This window comes from Saimiri boliviensis, chromosome 1 (assembly GCF_048565385.1).
Source record: "Saimiri boliviensis isolate mSaiBol1 chromosome 1, mSaiBol1.pri, whole genome shotgun sequence".
In the NCBI taxonomy this organism is placed as follows: domain Eukaryota; kingdom Metazoa; phylum Chordata; class Mammalia; order Primates; family Cebidae; genus Saimiri; species Saimiri boliviensis.
The window spans coordinates 284,574,793-284,597,562 of record NC_133449.1 but is presented as its reverse complement, the minus strand read 5'-3'; the positions used below and the strand labels follow the sequence as shown (position 1 = coordinate 284,597,562).

General features: G+C 46.0%; 1 protein-coding gene across 1 annotated transcript in view; it reads right to left on the bottom strand.

The window, feature by feature from the left end:
• Nucleotides 1-18,234, bottom strand: part of MYO10 (myosin X) — a 285,836-nt gene extending 267,602 nt beyond the window's left edge. The window contains exon 1 of the mRNA XM_039463186.2: nt 17,755-18,234. Coding sequence (XP_039319120.1) covers nt 17,755-17,775 — 21 coding nt within the window. The 5' untranslated portion in view covers nt 17,776-18,234. The remainder of the gene's footprint in view (nt 1-17,754) is intronic.
• Nucleotides 18,235-22,770: the final 4,536 nt, after the last annotated feature.

The following is a 22,770-nucleotide window of genomic DNA, read 5'->3' as shown; positions in this document are numbered from 1 at the left end:
TCAAAATAGAAAAATTAGTCGGGCACGGTGGCAGGTGCCTGTAATCCCAGCTACTCAGGAGGCTAAGGTAGGAGAATCACTTGAACCTGAGAGGCAGAGGTTGAGGTGAGCCAAGATCACACCACTGCACTCCAGCCTGGGCGACAGAGCGAGACTCCATCTCAAAAAATCACGTAACATAAAACAAAATAAACAGATGTATAACAAAATAAAACTACACAAGATATATGAGGGAGAAAACAGCAAATGTAATTTACCTTGACATAACTTGACATGCCCTCAAAGCTTTACAAGAGAATACAACCTTCTTTTTCCTCGTGGAGAACAATTGTCAGTTTAATTATCAGTATGATAAATATTTCTCTAACGCTCTAGGGAAAGGACCTCAGAAAGCACTTGGAGGGTGAGGGGTCCAAGAACGGGGAGGAATGAAAGCTTTGAGGCAGTGGTTACAGCTGGCCAGGGATCTTCTAACTAGGCTGAATAACTGAACGCTCCACTTGGATGGTAAATAGTGACTGAAAATGCCCAAACTTTATAGGGAGAGTTTAAATCCCAAAAAACAAAATTTCAACACTGATAAATGTGTAATCTCCCACATTATTTATTAATTTAGGATATCTTTCTGGACTTTGAGATAAGAGTTTAGTGCCAGGTAAAAATACACTCCACCTATGGCAATGGATACCACTGCCATTTAATACAGGTTTAATTCTGTTTATTTCTACCTATGTTGTGTTATTCTCATGATGTGACCTGGGTGTTTAGCAGTGGCTGCAGAAACGGGAACTTTCGTGGCAACTGGGCAACCTACTATTGCAGAAAAAAAGCACAAGTTCGTCCTCCCCTTCCCTCCCCTCCATTTCCTACTGGGAAAGGCCACTAGGAACCAACAGATCTGCCGGAACTCAGGGTCTGAGACAAGAAAAGAAACAAAACGCAACAGTGGAGATGAGGAAGGTCAGAAACACACAACTGAGTTTAACCTGTGGCCCTAAGAGTATAGACATGATACAGTTGTTCTCAGCTGGGAGCAATCTTGCCTCCTCCAGAACATCTGGTGATGTCTCGTGACAGCAGGTTCCACAACCAGGAGGTGAGGGCACGTTCCTGCCATCCAGTGATTGAAGGCCAGGGACGCTGCTCAGAATCCTACAGCAGCAGGGCAGCCACCCCCTCCCCACCACCACAACAAAGACTGATCTGGCCAACTGCAGTCAACAGGCTGGGGGAAGAGTGGGGGGAGGGAGGGGAGGGAGGGGAGGGGAAGGGAAACTTGGGATTTTTTCTGAAATAGTAAGTTCCCCGGTTTCTCATGACAGAAAGGGGCTCATGTCTGTAATCCTAGCACACTGGGAGGCTGAGGCAGGTGGATCACCTGAAGCCAAGTTTGAGACCAGCCTGGCCAACATGGTGTAACCCTGTCCCTACTAAAACTATAAAAATTAGCCTCATGTGGTGCTGCGTGCCTGTAATCCCAGCTACTCAGGAGGCTGAGGCAGGAGAATCACTGGAACTCGGGAGGCGGAGGCTGCAGTGAGACAAAAATCACACCACCGCACTGCAGCCTGGGTGACAGAGCAAGACTCTATCTCAAAAAAAAAAAAAAATCAAGGGTTGCCAAGGTTCAGAAGGCCTGAAAAGAGAGCACACGTGCCCACATCTGAGAATCCAAGTGGGAAAACTCCCAGAGGGCTGCACACCTTAGCCCTTAGCTCCAGCCCACTGCAATACTCACATAATCAGATGTTAACAGAAGCCAGCCCGTGGCAGCAAAGTTTCAGAGGGATGAAACGACAGTAACAAATTTGGGGAGATATAAGTAAGATCGAAATGGATGAGCAGCTCTCTAGAAACGGAAGTGCAAGGGAAGGCTGAAACACCCCCAACGTGCTGCTGGTCTATCTAAACACAGTGTGTGAAGGGCCACCCGTTCAGCAGCCCCCAGGGTTAGGACAGGAAGAGCGTGAGCTGCAGCAGGCATCAGAGGAGGCAACGCTAGCCACAGGTCCACGCTTCCTGTCTTCAGGATCCTGGGCCAAGGCGACGTGTTCATAGATCTGCTCTTGGGTTGCAGTTTTGTTTCTGAGAATGGTTAGCTCAGCCATCTGGACAGGTGGGTTTTAAAAACTTGTACTCAGCTAGACGTGATGGATTACACCTGTAATGTCAGCATTCTGGGAAGCCAAGGAGGGAGGAAGGCTTGAGCCCAGGAGTTCAAAACCAGCCTGGGCAACACAGCGAGACTTTCTCTCTATAAAAAATTTGAAAATTAGCTGGGCAAAGTGGCACATGACCCAGCATCTTGGGAAGCTGAAGCAAAAGGATCCCTTGAGAATGAGAGGTTGAGGCTAAGGGGAGCTGTGATAGTGCTACTGCACTCCAGCTTGGGAGACAGAGCAAGACTCTATCTCAAAAAAGAAAGGGAAAAAGAGAGGGGGAGGGGGGGGAAAGGGAGGGGAGGGGAGGTATGGGGAGGGGACGGATGGGGAAGAGAAGAAAGGGGAGGGGAGGGGAGGGGAGGGGTGGGGAGGGGAGGGGAGGGGAGGGGTGGGGAGGGGAGGGGAGGGGAGGGGAGGGGTGGGGAGGGGAGGGGAGGGGAGGGGTGGGGAGGGGAGGGGAGGGGAGGGAAGGGGTGGGGAGGGGAGGGGAGGGGTGGGGAGGGGAGGGCAGGAATTTGTGCTTTTTTCTGCAAAAGTAAGTTGCCCAGTTTCCACAAGAGTTTTTGTTTCTTCAGCCTTCAACTGCAAAATCCCCCGGGTCACGTCATGAGAAGAAAACAACACAGGTAGAAATAAACAAAACTAAACCTGTATTAAACGACAATGGTATATACATTGTCATAGGTGTAGTGTATTTTTACCTGGCACTAAACTCTTTTATTTCAAGGTCCAGAAAGATTTCCTAGATTAATAAATAACAAAACTTAAACACACTCACACCCCCCTACACACCCTCCCTAACACTGCCCGCCATCTAATGTGTGAACCACCTCGACACAGTAACTGTTGCTGCCTAGGTCAACTCACAAGGATACAACAATGCAAAGAAATAAAAATTAGAAAAATTGGCCAAGCGCAATGGCTCACACTTACAATCCCAGTACTTCAGGAGGCCAAAGGGGAAGAATCCCTTGAGCTCAGGAGTTCGAGACCAGCCTGGGCAAAACAGGGAGGCCTCATCTCCACAAAAAATGTAAAAATTAGCGGGGCGGGGTGGCAAAGGCCTGTGGTCCCAGCTGCTGAGGAGGCTGAGGTGGGAGGATCGCTTGAGCCAAAGAGATCAAGGCTGCAGTGAGCCATGATTGTACCATTGCACTCCAGCCTAGATGACAGAGTGAGACGCCATCTCAAAAAAATAAAGTAAAAATCCATACAAATAATTCTCCAAATAAATGTCCACTGGCTCCCCAGGCAATGTACAGCCTAGTCCCTTGAGTTGCTTTGGCCTTAAATGAACATCAACAACCACGCTGGGGGATGGGGTGGAGCATGTGTATCAACAGCCTTCTTTGCGATTAACAGAAAAGATGAGGCCTGGCCCCGTGGCTCATGTCTATAATCCCAGCATTTTGGGAGGTCGAGACGGGCGGATCGCCTGAGGTCAGGAGTTCGAGACCAGCCTGACCAACATGGTGAAACCCCATCTCTACTAAAAATACAAAATAAGCCGGGCATGGTGGCGCATGGCTGTAATCCCAGCCACTTGGGAGGCTGAGGCAAGAGAATCGCTTGAACCTGGGAGGTGGAGTTTACAGTGAGCCGAGATCGTCCCACTGCACTCCAGCCTGTGCAACAAGGGCAAAATTTGTTCTCAAAAAAAAGAAACCAACAGAAAAGATGACCTTCTCCTGGTTCACAGAAGACCTAAAAACGGAAATGAAAACCTAGTATCATGAGCTAACTTCCTCCACTAATCAATGTATTTCCTTAAGCTTCTAGCAAGGAGTTACAAAATCCCGGGGGTCCTAAATACATCATGACAGACTATCTAGGCTGTGCTGCTGCCAGCTGCACTGATACCTCTTATAAAACTTCCGCTGCCAAATAATCCAAATAAAAATCTGCAAACTTTGTGATCCAACATTTATTTCCATTCCCAGGAAATTTTACCCTCAGGAAATAATCAAACGAGCATTCAATGACTTAGGTACAAAAGTGTTCATGTGCCGTTTTCCAGAAACAACTTAAAATCGTCATATAATTGATGATATATCCACAGGAAGACTGGGCAGACTACCCTTAGACCCAGACACCCCCGCACATCAAAATGGCAAAAAAATAAGTAAAGGCCAGGGGCGGTGGCTCATGCCTGTAATCCCAGCACTTTGGGAGTTCGAGGCAGGCAGATCACAAGGTCAGGAGTTCGAGACCATCCTGGCTAACATAGTGAAACCCTGTCTTTACTAAAATACAAAGATTAGCCAGGCGTGATGGCATGCTCCTGTAATCCCAGTTACCCGGGAGGCTGAGGCAGGAGAATCACTTGAACCCAGGAGGTGGAGGTTGCAGTGAGCCAAGATCGCACCATTGCACTCCAGCCTGGGTGACAGGGTGAGACTCTGTCTCAAAAAATAATAAGTAAATATGCAGAAATGCCCAAATAAAGTACAAATCATGGTCATAAGTGGAAAGCAGAATTAATTTTGAATTTGTACTGGAAGGAGTTATTTGGTATGAACTATCACTATTAATAATATTAGCAAAAGTTTCCCAAAACCCAAACAACAGAACTAATCTGGCCATTTCACTTAACAAACGTTTTGAATAATTTTAGAGAAAACTGGCCAGGCACACAGTGGCTCACACCTGTACTCCCAGGACTTTGGGAGGCTAAGGCGGGTGGCTCGAGTTCAAGAGATCGAGACCATCCTGGCCAACATAGTGAAACCCCATCTCTACTAAAAATATAAAAACTAGCTGAGCATGGTGGCACACACCTATAGTCCCAGCTACTCAGGAGGCTGAGGCAGGAGAATCATTTGAACCTGGGAGGCAGAGGCTGCAGTAAGCCGAGATCTGGCCATTGCACTCCAGCCTGGGGAACAGGGCAAGACTCCATCTCAAAAAAAAAAAAAAAAAAAAAAAAAAAAATTAGAGAAAACTTTTCCTCAATTAGAAAGGACCTAGATATGAAACATGCAACAAAAGTAACAATTCAAAAAAAATTTAAAAATCAGAATGAAATAAAACACCTGCATCACTAGAAAGGAAAAGATTCACATAGACCTAAAACCCAAACATTTTCATATAGACCATTTTCTGGCCAATATGCATTAAGGTATATTCTCCGAAAACAGATTTTTTTTTTTTTAACAAATTAACTTCTTTTTCAGTTTCCTTTTCTTTCTTTTTTTCTGAGATAGAGTCTTGCTCTGTTGCCCAGGCTGGAGTGCAGTGGCACGATCTCGGCTCACGGCAACCTCTGCCTCCTGGGTTCAAGTGATTCTCCTGCCTCAGTCTTCCTGAGTAGCTGGGATTACAGGCACATGCCACCATGTCTGGCTAATTTTGGTATTTTTAGTAGAGATGAGGTTTCACCTTGTTGGCCAGGCTGGTCTTGAACTGCTGACCTCAAGTGATCCACCCACCTCGGCATCCCAAAGTGCTGGGGTTACAGGCATGAGCCACCATGTTGCGCCTCAGTTTTCTTTGTAATATACACAGCATGGAAAAGTATGAAGAACTACAGAAATAATTGCTTTAAGAAATGGGTAATGCATCACAATATAAATAATAATGATTTATACAGACCGGTTATCTCTTACCAGGAACGCTTGGTGCCACAAGCATTTCAGAATTCAGAATATTTGCAATATACCAGTTCAGCATTCCTAAACCAAAAATCCAAAATCCAAAATACTCCAAAAAGCATTTTCTTTGAGTGTCATTTTAGCACTCAAGAGAGTGGCTATGGTTAACATTAATTGACTGTACATTTCAGAATACCTGGAAGAGGATAATTTGAATATCCCTAGCATAAAGATAAATATTTAGAGTAACAGATATCTCAATGACCCTGATGTGATTATATGAATGTATCAAATGATCACAGGTATCTGGAAAATATGTTAATCTAGTATATATCAATAAACAATACATTTTTTTTTTCAAAGTTTCCAATTTTAGAGCATTTCAAATTTTGGATTTTCAGATTACGGATATATTCAATCTGGATAATGAAATCAAAATACTTTGCAGTACTTCTTATAATCAAGAATCATATGCAATCTCATTCATTTTTTAAATCACAATATTGCTGTATGAATTTCATTGACAATATCAGTAACTACTGTCCTGCCTCAGCAAAGCAGGCCATTTCTAGACTTAGATTAAGAAAAGAACATTCTGGCCAGGCGGGGTGGCTCATGCCTGTAATCCCAGAACTTTGGGAGGCCAAGGCAAGTGAGTCACTTTAGGTCATGAGTTCAAGACCAGCCCGGCCAGCATGCTGAAACCCCACCTCTACTCAAAATATAAAAATTAGCCTGGCACTTGTAATCCCAGCTACCTGGGAGGCTGAGGTAGGAGGATTGCTTGGGGGAGGTGGAGGTTCCAGTGAGCCAAGATTGTGCCAATACCCTCCAGTCTGGGCAGCAGAGCGAGACTCTGTCCCCGCAAAAAAAAAAAAATCTAAGAACCACAAAGAAAGGTTCTCCACCATAGTATTATTGTCCATAAAACAAACGATTGTGGAAATCTTGACTATAACCACGTAACAAGTGATTTTGCTAAAATAGGGACAAGAAAAATAGATATATTATGGAGTATATGTCTTATTACTCATGAAACGTCAACAGAACACCCGGTCATATGCAACATATGCAACTATAATTAAATTCACACACGTTTGATATTTTGCTGACTTCCAGCAATAAAATCCATAGCTTTGAATGTTTGTTGATTCTGTCCTAATGACAGATATGTTTGTCCAGGCAAAAATAGAAGTCACTTTATACCGTGTAAGCCTAGTTTATAACTTAAATGCTGAGATATGTGATATGGAGCCTATATTTGTACTCTTCCCTCTAGCCCCACAAATGACATTTAAAGCGTTTCTCAATCAGCTCTTCAATGAAAAACATTATAGGTGTGTTTTATCAGAAACATACATACAGAGGCACAGAAAAAAAAAGTCTCAACTCATCTACCACAAAACATGAAGAGCCCCAACACGATGCTTATAGTATTTTCTACATTTTTTAAACTTAGTGCATAGCCTTTGGAGGATCAAGGAAAGAAAACAAGTAATTTTTTTTTTTTTTTTTTTTTGAGGCAGAGTCTCACTCTCTCACCCAGGCTGGAGTGCAGTGGCTTGATCTCAGCTCACTGCAAACTCTGTCTCCCAGGTTCAAGCAATTCTGTACCTCAGCCTCCCGAGCAGCTGGGATTACAGGCACTGGCCACTGCACCTGGCTAATTTTTGTATTTTTAGTAGAGATGAGGTTTCACCATCTTGGCCAGGCTGATCTTGAACTCCTGACCTCATGATCCACCCGCCTTGACCTCCCAAAGTGCTGGAATTACAGGCATGAGCCACCGTGCACAGCCTGAAAACAAATGAATTTAAGAATGATGTGGAATCCAGGCAAAGTGGTTCACACCTTCAATCCCAGCACTTTGGGAGGCCAAGGTGGGCGGAACGCTTGAACTCACAAGTTCAAGACCAGCCTGGAAAACATGAAGAAATCCCATCTCTACAAAAAACACAAATATTAGCTGGGTGTGGTGTTGTGCATCTGTAGTCCCAACTACGCAGGAGCCTGAAATGGGAGGTTGGCTTGAACCTGGGAGGCAGAGGTTGCAGCGAGCTGAGATCAGAAACCTCGGCTCACTGTAACCTCCACCTGCAGATCTAAGTGATTCTCCCTCCTCAGCCTCCTGAGTAGCTGGGATTACAGGCATGTGCTACCATGCCTGGCTAAATTTTGCATTTTTAGTAGAGACGGGGTTTCACCATGTTGGCCAGGCTAGACTCGAACTCCTGACCTCAGGTGATCAACCTGCTTTGGCCTCCCAAAGTAATGGGATTACAGGCGTGAGCCATCGCACCCAGCTTACCTACCTTTTCTAACATAAATGTCATTTTTTTTACACTGCCACAATTTAGAATGCTATTATGTGGAGGCAATTTTAATCCTTAAGAGGAAAGGAGTCGGACTGGGTGAAAGCAGAGCTATTCATTGTACAATTCCCGTATGTTTCTCCCTTGCTTGGCTGTATTTCAACAGATACGTTGTGGCTTTGCCCCCAAAAACTCTAACACCATTTCGTGCAACTGGCTTCAGTAGATGGCACGATGTCACGTGACGTGAGATGCTAGATTTACTTCAGGCCTGGAGGAAATATTTTTTGAATACCTCTTAGCAAGGCAGCAAAATGTTTTATTCAAGGAATGCTCTTTGAAAACCGATCTGATGTGCTGTCAATAACTGTTCCCTGGGCATCAATAAACTAACAAGTAAACGATAGGTGATATGAAGAAACTCTGGCGAAGCACTCATAATCTTTAATTGAAAAAGAAGATTCCATCAGAAAACCTCAAGTAATACTCTACTGATGGACAGCTCGAACAAGCGACACAAATGAATCCCACATTTTCTTTTAATAAACACTTCTCAAATCACCTTGTTTTCTAAGTGCTTTATTTTAACATTTTTATTTTTATTATTATTATTTTGAGGCAGTCTCGCTCTGTTGCCCAGACTGCAGTGCAGTGGCACCATCTCAGCTCACTGTAACCTCCCCCTCCCGGGTTCAAGCGATTCTCCTGCCTCAGTCTACCGAGTAGTTGCGATAGCCTTGCGCCACCACACCCAGCTAATTTTTGTATTTTGAGTAGAGATGGCATTTCCCCATGTTGGCCAGGATAGTCTTGAACTCCTGACCTTAGCCTCCCAAAGTGCTGGGGTTACAGGCGCGAGCACATGGCCCTAAGTGCTTTAGTATGTATGTAAACCTTCCTACTATCTTCATGAGGTTGGGACAACCAGCTTTAGAAACCGTATTTTACAAGGAAACAGAAGGCACTTGGCTTTCCTAAGTAAAAAGCAAATCAAATAAAAATCACTGGCATGTTTAAAAGCTGATGAACGTTTTCCTGCGGAGTTTTCAACATTTCTGGGGTGTGGACTACCTGTTTTCCCAAACTCCCATGCAGTTTTCCACTTGAAAATCATTTACTGCCGGGCACGGTGGCTCACATCTGTCATCCCAGCACTTTGGGTGGCCAAGGCAGGCAGATCATGAGGTCTGGAGATCAAGACCATCCTGGCTAACACGATGAAACCCTGTCTCTACTAAAAATACAAAAAATTAGCCAGGCATGGTGGCATGTGCCTGTAATCCCAGCCACTTGGGAGGCTGAGGCAGGAGATTTGCTTGAACCCAGGAGACAGAGGTTGCAGTGAGCCGAGATGGCGCCACTGCACTCCAGCCTGGAGTGACAGAGCAAGACTTTGTTTCAAAGAAAAGAAAAAAGGAAGAAAATCATTTACTAACTGCCCACGTTTAGGGCATTTCATCAGAGAGCGTAAAGAAGGTGAAGCAAGTTTAAGCAAAGGGCATCGACAGGACAGAAAAGCATGGTAATGAAGAGCTCTCTGCGGCTCTGGAGACAGCCCGTCTGGGGTTCAAATCCTGGCTATCATTTTCTAGCTATGTGACACTCGGTCAGTTACTTAACCTCTCTGTGCCTCACTTTCTTCATCTATGGAGTGGGCATAATTATAGAGCCTTTGCCATAGGCTTGTTCAATGGATGAAATGAGTTACTAAATGTGAAGTGGCAGCAAAGTGCCTGGCGCATGGTAAGTACGGTTTTCCATACGTATCTGCAGGCAACTGCTTCTAAGACCTTCCCCAGATACAAAAATCCATGGGGAAAACCTATGTGTTGAGTACAGATGCAATTCTTTTCTCGAATTTTTTTTTTTTTTTTTTTCCCAGACAAAGTCTCATTCTGTCACCCAGGCTGGAGTGCAGTGGTGCGATCTCAGCTCACTGCAACCTCTGCCTCCCAGGTTCAAGCGACCCTCCTGCCTCAGACTACCAAGTAGCTGGGATTACAGATGCCTGCCACCTCGCCCAGCTAATTTTTTGTATTTTTAGTAGAAACAAGGTTTCACTGTGTTGGGCAGGCTGGCCTTTGAACTCCTGACCTCGTGATCCACCCACTTCAGCCTCCCAAAGTGCTAGGATTACAAGCATGAGCCACTGCTCCAGGCCTTCTCGAATATTTTCAATCAGAGGTTGGTTGAATCCGGAGATGCGGAACCCAAAGATACTGAATATGGGGCTGACTGTACTCAATAAACACTGGCCATAGTCGTTATTGTCTTCAAAGAACTGTAAACTGCTTCATAATCAAGGAAAAAAGTTAGAAGCATTAATCTGAAAATAACCATTATGCAAGGATTGAATCTTGATCATGAGGACCTTTCAATGTAAAGGAAGTGATGAAACTTACTTACAAATGAGATATTTAACCTCTCAAGGTTGTTTACTCATTTGAAAAGGGGGGAGGGTTTGCAAAGCATGTAAAGCTTCTATCTAACAGCAGTAAATCCCTCCTAACAAGACCAAGACAGAAAGAGAGCCAGGTTCAGAGGAAGGAGAATAGAGGTCACCAGAAACTAGATCCGTTAGAGACGGTTTCAAAAAAGAGTCAGACAGGTAGGGCGTCGGATAGGCGGAGAGGCTGCCTGCATGAAGGATTCGGTAGACCTGGTAACAGATCCTCTGGTGTAGTATCACGTGGGAGAAAAGAATAAAGAGAGAGTTACAAGATCACAAAGCCTTGAAAACCAGAGTAAGGAATGTGGACTTGAATTTTTTTTTTTTTTTTTTTTTTTTTAGATGGAGTCTCGCTCTGTTGCCAGGCTGGAGTGCAGCCTCACTGCAACCTCCGCCTCCCCAGTTCAAACAATTCTCCTGCCTCAGCCTCCCGAGTAGCTGGGGCTACAGGCACATGCCACCATGCCTGGCTAATTTTTGTATTTTTAGTAGAGATGGGGTTTCACCATGTTAGCCAGGATGGTCTCGATCTGACCTTTTCATCTGCCTGCCTCAGCCTCCCAAAGTGCTGCAATTACAGGTATGAGCCACTGCACCCGCCCTTAATTTTTGTATTTTTAGCAGAGATGGAGTTTCACCATGTTGGCCAGGATGGTCTCGATCTCTTGACCTTGTGATCCACCTGCCTCAGCCTCCCAAAGTGTTGGGATTACACAGTCCCTCAGCACCCAGGGACTGTGGATTTGATTTTATAAGCCATAGAACATGCTTTAAACAGAATTCTGGCAATACAAAATCTGCGAGAAATGTACAGGTTGAAGAAGAGAAAACAAATCAATGCAACGCAGCACAGGAAGCTGCTACAGAACAAAAGCTCTAAGACTTTCCTGCACCAGGAGTACTGACGGTCCATTCACCAAGGGCCACCTGTTCTTAATTTCCAAGTACGGTTACTACAACCAAGCCTTTGTTACTACTCACCTACTATGTGCCAAGGGCTCTGTTAAGTCTTCCCTCACGTTCTGCTGATAACCATGCAAGGTAGAAACTATTACATACATTTACACACCAGAGAGCTAAAGTCCAGGATTTAGATCATCTGGCTGAGAGCCCATCAGAAAGGCAAAGCGCTGCTGCTAAGACAGGGCGCTTTGCCCTCAGCCTGGGGGTAGTCAGGCAAGGGGAAAAGCTGAATCCAGACTTCACTGGAGGCTCCTTTTTGAAAGTCCCCTGCAAGCTAATGACACGAAAATATTACGTATCAGTGGCTCTGAATCCAAACTGTTGAAACTCATTAATCATAAGGTACTCCGGCCTGGCGCAGTGGCTCACGCCTGTAATCCTAGCACTTTGGGAGGCTAAGGTGAGCGGGATCACCTGACGTTGGGAGTTTGAGACCAGCCTAACCAACACAGAGAAACCCCATCTCTATTCAAAACATAAAATTAGCCGGGCATGGTGGCACATGTCTGTAATCCCAGCTACTCAAGAGGCTGAGGCAGGAGAATCGCTTGAACCCAGGAGGCGGAGGTTGCGGTGAGCCAAGATTGCGTGGTTGCACTTGAGCCTGGGCAACAAGAGTGAAACTGCCATCTAAAAAAAAAAGGAAGAAGAAGGAGAAAGAAGGAGAAGGAAGAAGGAGGAACAGGAAGGAGGAGGGAGGAAGATGGAAAAAAGGGGGGGAGGAGGGGGAGGAGAAGGAGGGGGAAGAGGGGAAGGGGAGGGGGAGGAGGATGGGGAGGAAGAGGAGGAAGAGGGGAAGGAGGATGAGGGGGAGTAAAGGGCAGAGGAAGAGGGGGAGGAGAGGAAAGAAGAGGGGAAGGAGGGCGAGGAGGAAGAAGGGGAGGAGGGGAGGAGGGGGGGAGGAGGAGGAAGGGGAGGAGGGGGAAGGGGAGGAGGGGGAGGAGGGGGGGGAGGAGCAGGTCGAGGAGGAGGAGGAGAGGAGGGTGAGGAGGAGGGGAAGGAGGAGGAGGAGGGGGGAGGAGGGGAGGAGGGGGAGGAGGGGGAGGAGGAGGGGGAAGAAGAGGAGGCGGAGGAGGGGGAGGAACAGGAGGAGGGGGAGGAGGTACTCCATGCATTACCAATCACAGCAGCAGGAGAGCACACTCAAGGTTCACAACCTCAAAGGTGAACCCACTTAAAGCCAGCTGAGCTGGAAAGCAAACATTCTGCTCTCTCCCTCCACCACGCTGGTTCAACAGCGAAGGACCTGCCCACCCCGGCTTGTGCCTGGTTTGTGCCCGATTTTGCAGGAACAGCCGGCCACATGATTTGGAGTGAGGGAGCAATGCTACCCTGCCCGCCCTGGCCAGACAGCTCACTGCTCCCCGCTGCAACCAACAACTGTCCCGCGGCAGCTGCTCCCCGGTGTTGCTGTCCCCAACATGGCAGGGGCAAAAAAAAAACAAATGAGTACTTGACAATAGAAATCTTTCAAACTCCACAGAAAAGGCAACACACTACATCTCCATTGTGAGAAAAGGGAAAAGGGACCCAGCTAACTTCCTGATATGATTGTATAGTCATCAAAAAGATTGCCTTCAGGAATTGGTGAAACAAGAAGTCCTCAGCACTTCCCCTTTACACGAGAGACGATCCAGGGTAAGGAGAGGGAGCTGCCAAAAATCACAATGTCTGTACTTTTCTCTAACAAGAAAAGATGTCAGTAGATCACAAACAAACAAACAAAAATACATGAACAAATGGGGAGAGCTTGGTAACTCTACTCACTTAAAAAGCTATTTGAGGCCAGGCGCGGTGGCTCACGCCTGTAATCCCAGCAATTTGGGAGGCTGAGGCGGGTGGATCACAAGGTCAAGAAATAGAGACCATCCTGGCCAACACGGTGAAACCCTGTCTCTACTAAAATACAAAAGTTAGCCAGGCATGGTGGCATGCGCCTGTAGTCCCAGCTACTCAGGAGGCTGAGGCAGGAGAATCACTTGAGCCCAGAAGGCAGAGGCTGCAGTGAGCCAAGATTTTGCCACTGCACTCTAGCTGGGCTGAGACTTCATCTCAAAAAAAAAAAAAAAAAGCTATTTGAACAACTCCAGGTAACGAAGGACAACCACACAGTCCCTTCTCAAGTTAAGCAGAAGAGGCTGGTGTTTTCACTTAACATCTTTAGAACAAAGTTTGTTCTAAATCCAGAGTGAACCAGACTGTAATTTAACCCTTAAACATTAATACCTGCTTTCTACATTTGTATTTATGATTATATTATTTGTGTACATTTTACATATTTATTCTGAAAATCAAATCGATTAGTCTAATAATACTCAAAGATCTTGTATTTGAACAGCCACATCACACCTCTCCCTAACAGGGAAACAGACAGGTCAAGTTCATTTGGTACTCACTGGTCCCTACTGTATTCCAGGCACTGTACTTGGCCCTGAGGACATGAAAACAGTGTCCGCTTCAAAACATCAACACAAGTTTGCAAAGTCGCCTTGCCACTTTGCTGGTTGAGCCTTTTTTGTTTGCTTTTTTATTATTTTTGCTTCTGGTTACAGACACACCTAAACTTAACATTTCTGGCTGAAGTAAACCTAACTGACTTAGGAAAAGCTGAAAAAAACAAGCTTCCCCGAAGCACACACACAATTAACTCAAGGGGAGCCATAAAATTCTAATGAAAGCCATGAAGAAAATGAAACTGAAGAATGTGGCATGCTCAGTTTCTCTAATCCTGAGAACATTTTGAAGTCAGCAGCTGTCAGCTGACAGGCACAAGCTCTGCAAGCTTCCCCATGGCAGGCAGTAAGAATCTATCTATCTATCTATCTATCTATCTATCCATCCATCCATCTCATCAATCAATCAATCTAGCAGGCAGTAAGAGTCTATCTTGTGAGGCAGGGTCTGGTGCTCTGGAGTACAGCAGCACAATCATGGCTCATTGCAGCCTGGACCTCCTGGGCTCAATGGATCCCCTCACCTCACTCTCCAGAGCAGCTGGGACTTCAGGTGTATGCCACCACACCCAGCTAAGTTTTATAGAGATAAGGTTTCACCATGTTGTCCCACGCTGGTCTTGAACTCCTGGGCTCAAGCAATCCTCCCACCTCGGCCTCCCAAAGTGCTGGGATTATAGGCATGAGCCACGGCACCTAGTCAAATCCTATTTAAAACAAGCAAACCACAGACAAGGCTGTGTCTGCAACACAAATAGGAATTAACACCACAAGGCAACTGCTTCACGGGTCCAGCTCAGTGGGTCTCAACCGATAGTGATTTTGTTTCCTGTCATTCAGCAATGTCTGCAGACCTTTCAGGCTCACACAACTTGGGAGATGGGGTTAACAATTAGTTCATAGAGTCCGGGGATAGGTTAACATCCTACAACACACAAGACAGCCTCCAACAACAAAGAATTACTCAGGAATGCTACCAGGTTTGAGAAACCCTGGTCTAGCCAGAAATAGCTGCTGTGAATCACAAGTAGCTCCCATTTCCTTATTATTGGGCTATTCATACATAAAACTAAACATGGAACGTCTCCTTCAGTACTTTTTCTCTGTCTCCTTCAGTACTTTTTCTCCCAATCGTCAGTACTGGCTTCAAACTGTTGTCCAACAAGCAACCTATCATTTACCCCTCAGCCACAATGGGAAAAGTTAGCAAAGAACAGGATTCTGCCGGGCGCGGTGGCTCAAGCCTGTAATCCCAGCACTTTGGGAGGCCGAGGCGGGCGGATCACAAGGTCAAGAGATCGAAACCATCCTGGTCAACATGGTGAAACCCCGTCTCCACTAAAAATGCAAAAAATTAGCTGGGCATGGTGGCTTGTGCCTGTAATCCCAGCTACTCAGGAGGCTGAGACAGGAGAATTGCCTGAACCCAGGAGGCAGAGGTTGCGGTGAGCCGAGATCGTGCCATTGCACTCCAGCCTGGGTAACAAGAGCGAAACTCTGTCTCCAAAAAAAAAAAAAAAAAAAAAAAAAAAAAAAAAAAAAAACAGGATTCTACTTAAGAGATAAGGAGGCCATACAATGTAGCTGTCCTTGGGAATGTATCATTTCCACACTCAGTTTCTATTCTAATAGGACATTACAGCATCTTCTTCACTGGACAATTGAACAAAAGGATGGTCTGTTACAAAACATGAGAGAAAGAAAGGGGAGCTGGGATCTATGTTAGGCTCTCTACAAATAATACATCACTATTTAGCCTCTCTGACTGGTCCTGCCTCCTTCCCACTCAAAATGATTAGGTTTAAGGGTGAAACTTTCACTGCTGATTAGAAATTAATATTCTAATACGCATACATCCCAAGATTAAAAGTATAACCTTAAATAAATGAAAATTTCCCAGAAACGCCAAAGTCACCAGCAGCAAAGGAAAAAGGCTCTGGATTCATGAACAAGCTCTTCAAAGCTGGGCAAGTGACTTCTTCATATGGTTGGGTTAAGATTCTGTCTACAAAACGCACAGGAGAGTAGAAGATCGCTAACGGCCAAGTGCAAAATGATATTGATCACGGAAATAAAATCCAACAACCAGGCCCCCTTACACTGAACTAAGGTGCACAGCACAAGACAAAAAGAGTACTTGGAAAAGTCAGAGTCCCACAGGAACACGAGATCAGGACGCTGCAGTCGCAGCGCGTTATCCTGATGTTCCGCCCACTTGCACTAGGGGGCAGAGTTCTTCCCAAGTGGAGCCGCGGACCCCCACGGTGCTCAGACAGGCTGCCGGAGTACTCCGAACTCTGCCAACTGAATACAAATGTTATATTTTCATCACATTTGCTAAGGGATCCAGAACACAAAAACAAAAACAACAAAGTTAAGAATCATTGCCCTAGGGGCAGGGCCTCCGTTTTCTTACACATGCAAGCAATTAAACACCGGAACTCACTGCAGCCCGAGGGTCCTTTACCACTGGACAACGTGCAACTCCTGCAAAAAGTTCTGGTGCCTTTTGACAAGCATAAAAACTAAGATCTACGGACTAGAAAATGCTAGCGTCTCACAATTATATATATTTCTCCTTTTTTTGTAAAAAAAAGGAAAAATACGTATTGATGGATTTCTTTCTAGCCTTCCTTCCGCAATGAACGTGGGTAGCACATCTCAAACACCACTTTTTAAAAACTAGGTATTACTACTAAAGAAGAATGTATTTATCACTTTGGCCAGTATAAATAGCTGTCTGAGAATACAATCAGTGAGCATGCAGAAAGCCGAATGACTTGAAATATTATATCCAATTAAGTCAGATAAACCAAGTCGGCTAACACAGACGCAAGCCCTCATCAATCTGATTTGCTGGAAGACTCCAACACGGTTCTGCACTCAAAAAACATTCCCTGGCTTTCAACGAAAATCACACCAGACTCCCTCAAGTCAACTGAGTTTACTTTGAGCCACTTCAAACCTCAAACTTAAACAGAATTTATTAAATAAACACAACCAAGAAAGGAAAGGGAGCCAAGAAGCCACAGTAACTCTCGATCCCAGAGGGGAAAAGGGGCTCTCAAGTAAAGTTTCAGTGTCTCACCCTCCACGACCCTAAAGAGAGCATCTGCTTCATCTTTTAAAATAGCCATTGTTTGCCCTCAACGAATTTTCTTTACATTCGAATTCGAAATCTGCATGGACACTCTACCCAAATATATGATCTTTTGATCCCATGGTCTGGAATTATCCCAAGCCTTAAAGAGCACTTCTCGGCTAGCAAAGAACTTAGTCTCCAAGGTCCGGCCGGCAAGGAAAACAGTGACTGATTAAACCCTCGCCTCCCCTTCTCACACTTCATTAAGCCGTCTCCTCTGGAAGTGTTTGAACTCCCTGCGCAGGAAGCCCGCACGTTTTGCAAAGGAAATACCAGACCAGACCTTTCTTGGAGAAAGGCAGGTCCCCGCTGAATTTTATTGGGCTTCCTGCACCCGGGCAGGCGGGCAGGCGGGCAGGCGGATCGCCCCCGCCCGGACCCCGGCGCGCTCCTCCTCACCTGGCGCGGGGTGTCCCGGGGCGCCCCGAGAGCCAGCCACCCACGCAAACGGAAACGCACCTTCGCTACCTCCGGGAGCAAAGTGCGAGCGCGGGACGAAACAAAACCTGCCTGCGCTTAATCATCAGAGCTTCCGCGGGGGGGCACCGAGGGTGATTTCGGGCGACTCCCAGAAAGTTGCGCCCTCCTGGGCTGAGGAAAAGGCACCCCCGGCGCGCTGCGCGGTGTGCGGACGCCTCCCGCCCCGGGCTCTGGAGGCCAGGTCCGGCCGGGAGCGCACTCACCTCTGCGAAGAAGTTATCCATTGTTCCAGCGCAGTCCCCGGCGCGCCGAGTGCGGCTCCGGCTCGCGGAAGTCAGCGCCGCCGCGGGTCCGGGGAAACCATGCGTGTCACGGCGCCACTCCCGGGAACGCGCGCCCGCGGGGCTCCCCAGCTGCCATCGCCCGGTCCCTTCTCGTCCTTCTCTTTTTGTTCCCCCAAACCCAAGTCTCTAACTCTCCCGTCCCGGCGGCAGCCTTTGTCTTTTCTTCCTCCAAGTTCCTCACTTCGGGACGCAGCGCTCACGAGCGGAGAACAGCTGGTGGCACATTCTTCCCTGGGCGGGGGAGGGTGGCGGGGGGCTGGCGAACGCGGATCCCTCCTTCTGCGCTCCGGCCCGGGCCCTCGGGGCGAGCGGGAGGACAGCGGGCCGCAAAGTGAGCCGGAGCCGTGCTCCCCGCGCAGCGCCCTGGAGGTGAGCCGTCCCGCGCCGCGGCCCGGCCAGCTCTAGCCCGCGGGGACTGCAGCCCTGCGCCCTCGCCCCGCCCTCCCGCACGCGGCCCCGCCCCCAGGAGCTGGGCCCTCCGCCAACCCCGCCCGCGCTTCCACACCGTCTGGCTCCGCCCGGCCGGAGCGCCCCGCCCCCTCCCACCCGGGCCCCGCCCCCTCCCACCCGGGCCCCGCCCACTCTGCGCCGGAGGCCGCCGCGGGCTCTGTAGCGGACCCGGGAGGGGACTGCGCGTTTCCCTAGGTCTCCCCACCTAGGCGTGAGCGGGGCATTTGACTCTAACCTCTGCAGAGAGAGTCTAAATCGTCACTTAGAGGGGAGGGGGCGAAGAGAATGGGGGCTTCTTTTGTGCCTTTGATGTTTAGCAGATCCTGGAACCGGCTCAACGGGGATCTCATTAATGCAGCCCGGCAGACGTGCGATCCCGGGGCAGGAAGCGCGGTCCGCAGAGCGGCCCCGGCTGCGGGGCCAGATCAAAGCGGAAGACGGAGGCCAATCAGAATTTCTGGAAGCTGCCTTCCCGTGTTGAATTTCTCTCCTGCAGTCGGGTTTGCATAAGACGTTTGCCTAACAGCAGGATATGCAGTTTTGAAACTGAAAGGGGACGTGGCCAATATCACCTTTAAACATGTAACTCTTTTCCTAGACCTCAAGGAAGCAGAGATGGCAGATGGCACTGAGATGGATGAATGATCAAACCCACCTGGTACTGAGCGCCGCTTCCTCTAGCGCAGTTCTTCTAACTTTATGCTGTGCGAGGGTCACCTGGAGACCTTGTTCGAACGCAGGCTGGGACAATCTGCTTTTCTAACAGGCTTCCAGGTGCCCCTCAGATGCTACCTAGTTCTGTGCTGAACGAAAGCTTGTTTGTAACAAGTAGAGAAATTAAGAGTAAACTTTTGTAGCAATTTAACAGTGCCACGACATCCAAGCACATGATCGGTGGACTCTTTGAACCAAGTATAAACCAGTTTGGGTGTTGTCAGACTCACGTGGTGAGTCACACCTGGCGCCGCAGTGTATTGGTACCTGGCCGACTTGGGAACAAAAATGGCTGGTTCTTCACCACAAAATATCTGAGACGCTCTCTCCAGAGAATTTGCCAACTGCTAGTCAACCTTTCAAACTCAGCTCAGAAAGTCACATCTTCCAGGGGAAGAAACCCTTCCCAAAGATACTACTCCACACACTCCACCCAAGCTCCCCCTTACCACTGGGCTAGATACTCACTCTAGGTTTTATTCCTAGGACTTTTGGGGAAACTATATCATGTTATAAGGATCTTTTTCTTGGTGTCCTTCCTATCCACAATTGGGAAAACACTGGCTTCTTGCAGGAAGGATCATGCTTTAAATTGCATATCCCCAGGCTGTCTCACAGCATGAGTGAATGAATGAATGAATGAATGAATGAAATATCCTTCTGTAATCCTTACGGGGAAAGTCAAGCATGTTTGTAACTTATCCCAGTGCAGTTCTTCAGCATTAATATTGCTCCCACCTCACTTCTCTTTAGAAAGAGTCAAGGTGTAAATTAGTTGATGATATTGTGCAATGCTATTGTTCTGTTTCACAGGTTTACACACTTAAGGCTCTGAGCCATTTGAGCTGTGTCCAAGGTTGCAAGGAAAGTGAAGATAGAGTCAGGATAAATACCAACAATCCCAGGCACCAACCAAAGTGCTTAGTCAAATGGGTCCTGCAACCACTGGTGTTCAGATACTGGGGCAGAACAATTACAGTCATTATGGTATTAATCTGCACACAACATCTCTGCCAGAGGAATTACCAGGAAGATTGTTCAAGTGAATGTGTGGGTGTGACTTTGTTCCCAGCATCAGCCCAGCCACCGACATATTGGGCAACCTTGCCATATCATTTCAAAAGTTGCTTTCCATATCAGCTCATCAGTTATAACAAATGTACCGTACTAATGCAACATGTCAATAATAGCGGCAAGTGAGGATGAGGGGCTAGGAGGGGTCCATGGACACGCTATGCTTTCTGCCCAATTTCTCTGTAAACCAGAAAGTTTTTTTTGAAAGTCTACTAATTTTTTAAAAGTCATTTTCCTGCCAATTAAGAAGAAATTGTTAATAATTGCCCCCAATTTGATTCACATAAAGAATCGAGAGCCAGATCCAGTATGTAAAGTTTGAATTTTACTGAATCATTTTATTCCTTCAAAAAAACTTACAGCATCAGTTAAAAGGGTAGGAAAGTTAAAAAAAAAAAAAAAAAAAAAAAAAAAGCTTACACAGTATTTTATAAATACTGGTCCCTTGACCACCTTATCAGTTGCTAAAAAGAAAAAAAAAAAAAAACTGACTCCGAATCTCGGTGGCAAATTGATTACCTAAGAATTTGCATTTTTTATTTCTTTACCTATGGGTGATATTGAAAGAATTTACATTTTAGTAAGCACTCAGATAACCAGTTCAGAGTTTGAGAATCACCACTGTAGGCTGTCAGAATTCATCAGCTTTTCTGTTTACCCACATGTTCTCAAAAAGGTGCAAGATAAACTGGCAACAAGACTCCTACTTGCTGAACAAATAGCACAATGCATGTTCTAAATAGGATATCTAACCCTCAAGTATTTGGGGTTGAATCAGTTGTTTAAAAGCAGCATGTTAAATTTATAAGGGCTTTGACAGGATTGGGCAGATACTGGGAAGCATTTTAAATCAATAGATTTCTAAGAATATCCACTCTTGTTGCCATTTCTTAGAATTTAAGTGCTTCCTCTGAGGGAGTCGTGCTACCCACTGGAAAAAGCACTTTAGGCTGAAACGATTAAACCCTGCCCTCTGAGAAGTGACAGTGGCACAAGAATGGTGATAGGAGGATAGGTGCGTTTCCTTGAGCCAAATCCATCTCGACTGTCTGTCCTACCTGTCTTTCTAATCGACCATGGTAACAGAGTATCACATTTTCAAAAGAAAATACCCCAAAAGCTCCAGTCAAATTATCTTATTGAATGGCATATGTTAATCCACAATCAACAAAACTTTAATTCTGATTGGTTCATTTCCACACTGAAAGGGAGAGTTGTATATGTATATTTGCGAGGAGTTAAGTAATAACAATCTTTCCTTGTTCTCCGCCAACAGTTTGTTTGTTTTTAGTTGAAATGGGTTGTCTAATTTCCTTTGTGAATTCAAATCGAGTTCCTTTTGTTGTTGCTGCAGCTGCCGGTCCTTGTCTTGATGTGTCTTGGGGTGTAGAGTCCTTTCCATTATCTTTATTTTTATTAAATACTCACCCCTTAATTGCTCCTGTTAGAATAATGGCTTAATTACTAGTTACAGAAAGGGAAAGTTCTAGAAGTTTCTTTCACACAAATTGGAAGTTAATAACTGACAATTCTAAAGTCCTTTCATGCTTAACTAAACAGCAGTCCATCCTTTGAGTTCACTTACGATCCTGGATGTTTAAAACATCAAATGTTTTTGCATTCTCGAACAAACTAAAGGGAAATTGTTAAATATGCTTTAAATTTTTACACACATGTTTCTTTTACTTCTCGTAACTTACAATTCAGAAATTCTCAAGGGAATTTTTTCCCGCTGAAACTGAAAACAATTGTGACTGGTTTTAATAGAATAAATTCACGAGAAAAATACCTGAAATGTTTCACATTGTAATAGAATTAATTAAGTACAGAAGAATAAACATAGAACTAAAATGAGGATAAGACACTGGAAGAACTCATTTCTGCCAGCAGTCATATTTCTCTACAAGACGAGCTAGGTGGCTCAGCGCAGTGGCTCATGTCTATAATTCCAGCACTTTGGGAGGATGAGGCGGGCAGATCACAAGGTCAGAAGTTGGAGAACAGCCTGACCAACATGGTGAAACCCCGTCTCCACTAAAAATACAAAAATTAGCTGGGTGTGATGGTGCGTGCCTGTAATCCCAGCTACTCAGGAGGCTAAGGCAGGAGAATCCCTTGAACCCAGGAGACAGAGGTTGCAGTGAGCTGAAATCATGCCACTGCACTCCAGCCTGGGCGACAGAGCAAGACTCCGTCTCAAAAAAAAAAGAAGAAGAAGGAAAGAAAAAAGATGAGCTAGGGCTAGGATGTAATTCACCTCATCAGAGAGCATGTGATGGACAGTTAATTCTAACTAAATCCCCATCACTTCAAACTACAGCAAGAATGCCTCCTACAGGTGATATCCTACAAAAATCATGGCATGCTAGTTTCACGGATTAATCGGTTTTCATGTCTGGTGTTGGTCCTGTTACGTATAATAAAGAAAAAGTACATAAATCCTTGAAACCCTGAAACGCTCCCTGATGATACGTTAGGCCCACTTGGAGCTATGTTTGACATCTTGCTTTTTCTCTTGATGTTTCTATGTCTTTGCGGCCCTCTCTCTTTCATTACTCCAGGGTGGCTCAGAGACTGACTTTGCAAAGTTTTTCATCTCTCCATTGCTATTGTTAATCACAGCATGTTTGCCACTTCCAAACCTTGTGTCCTCACTTACTCCTCTCGCTTGCATCTTCAGTCTTTCCCCGCTCATTA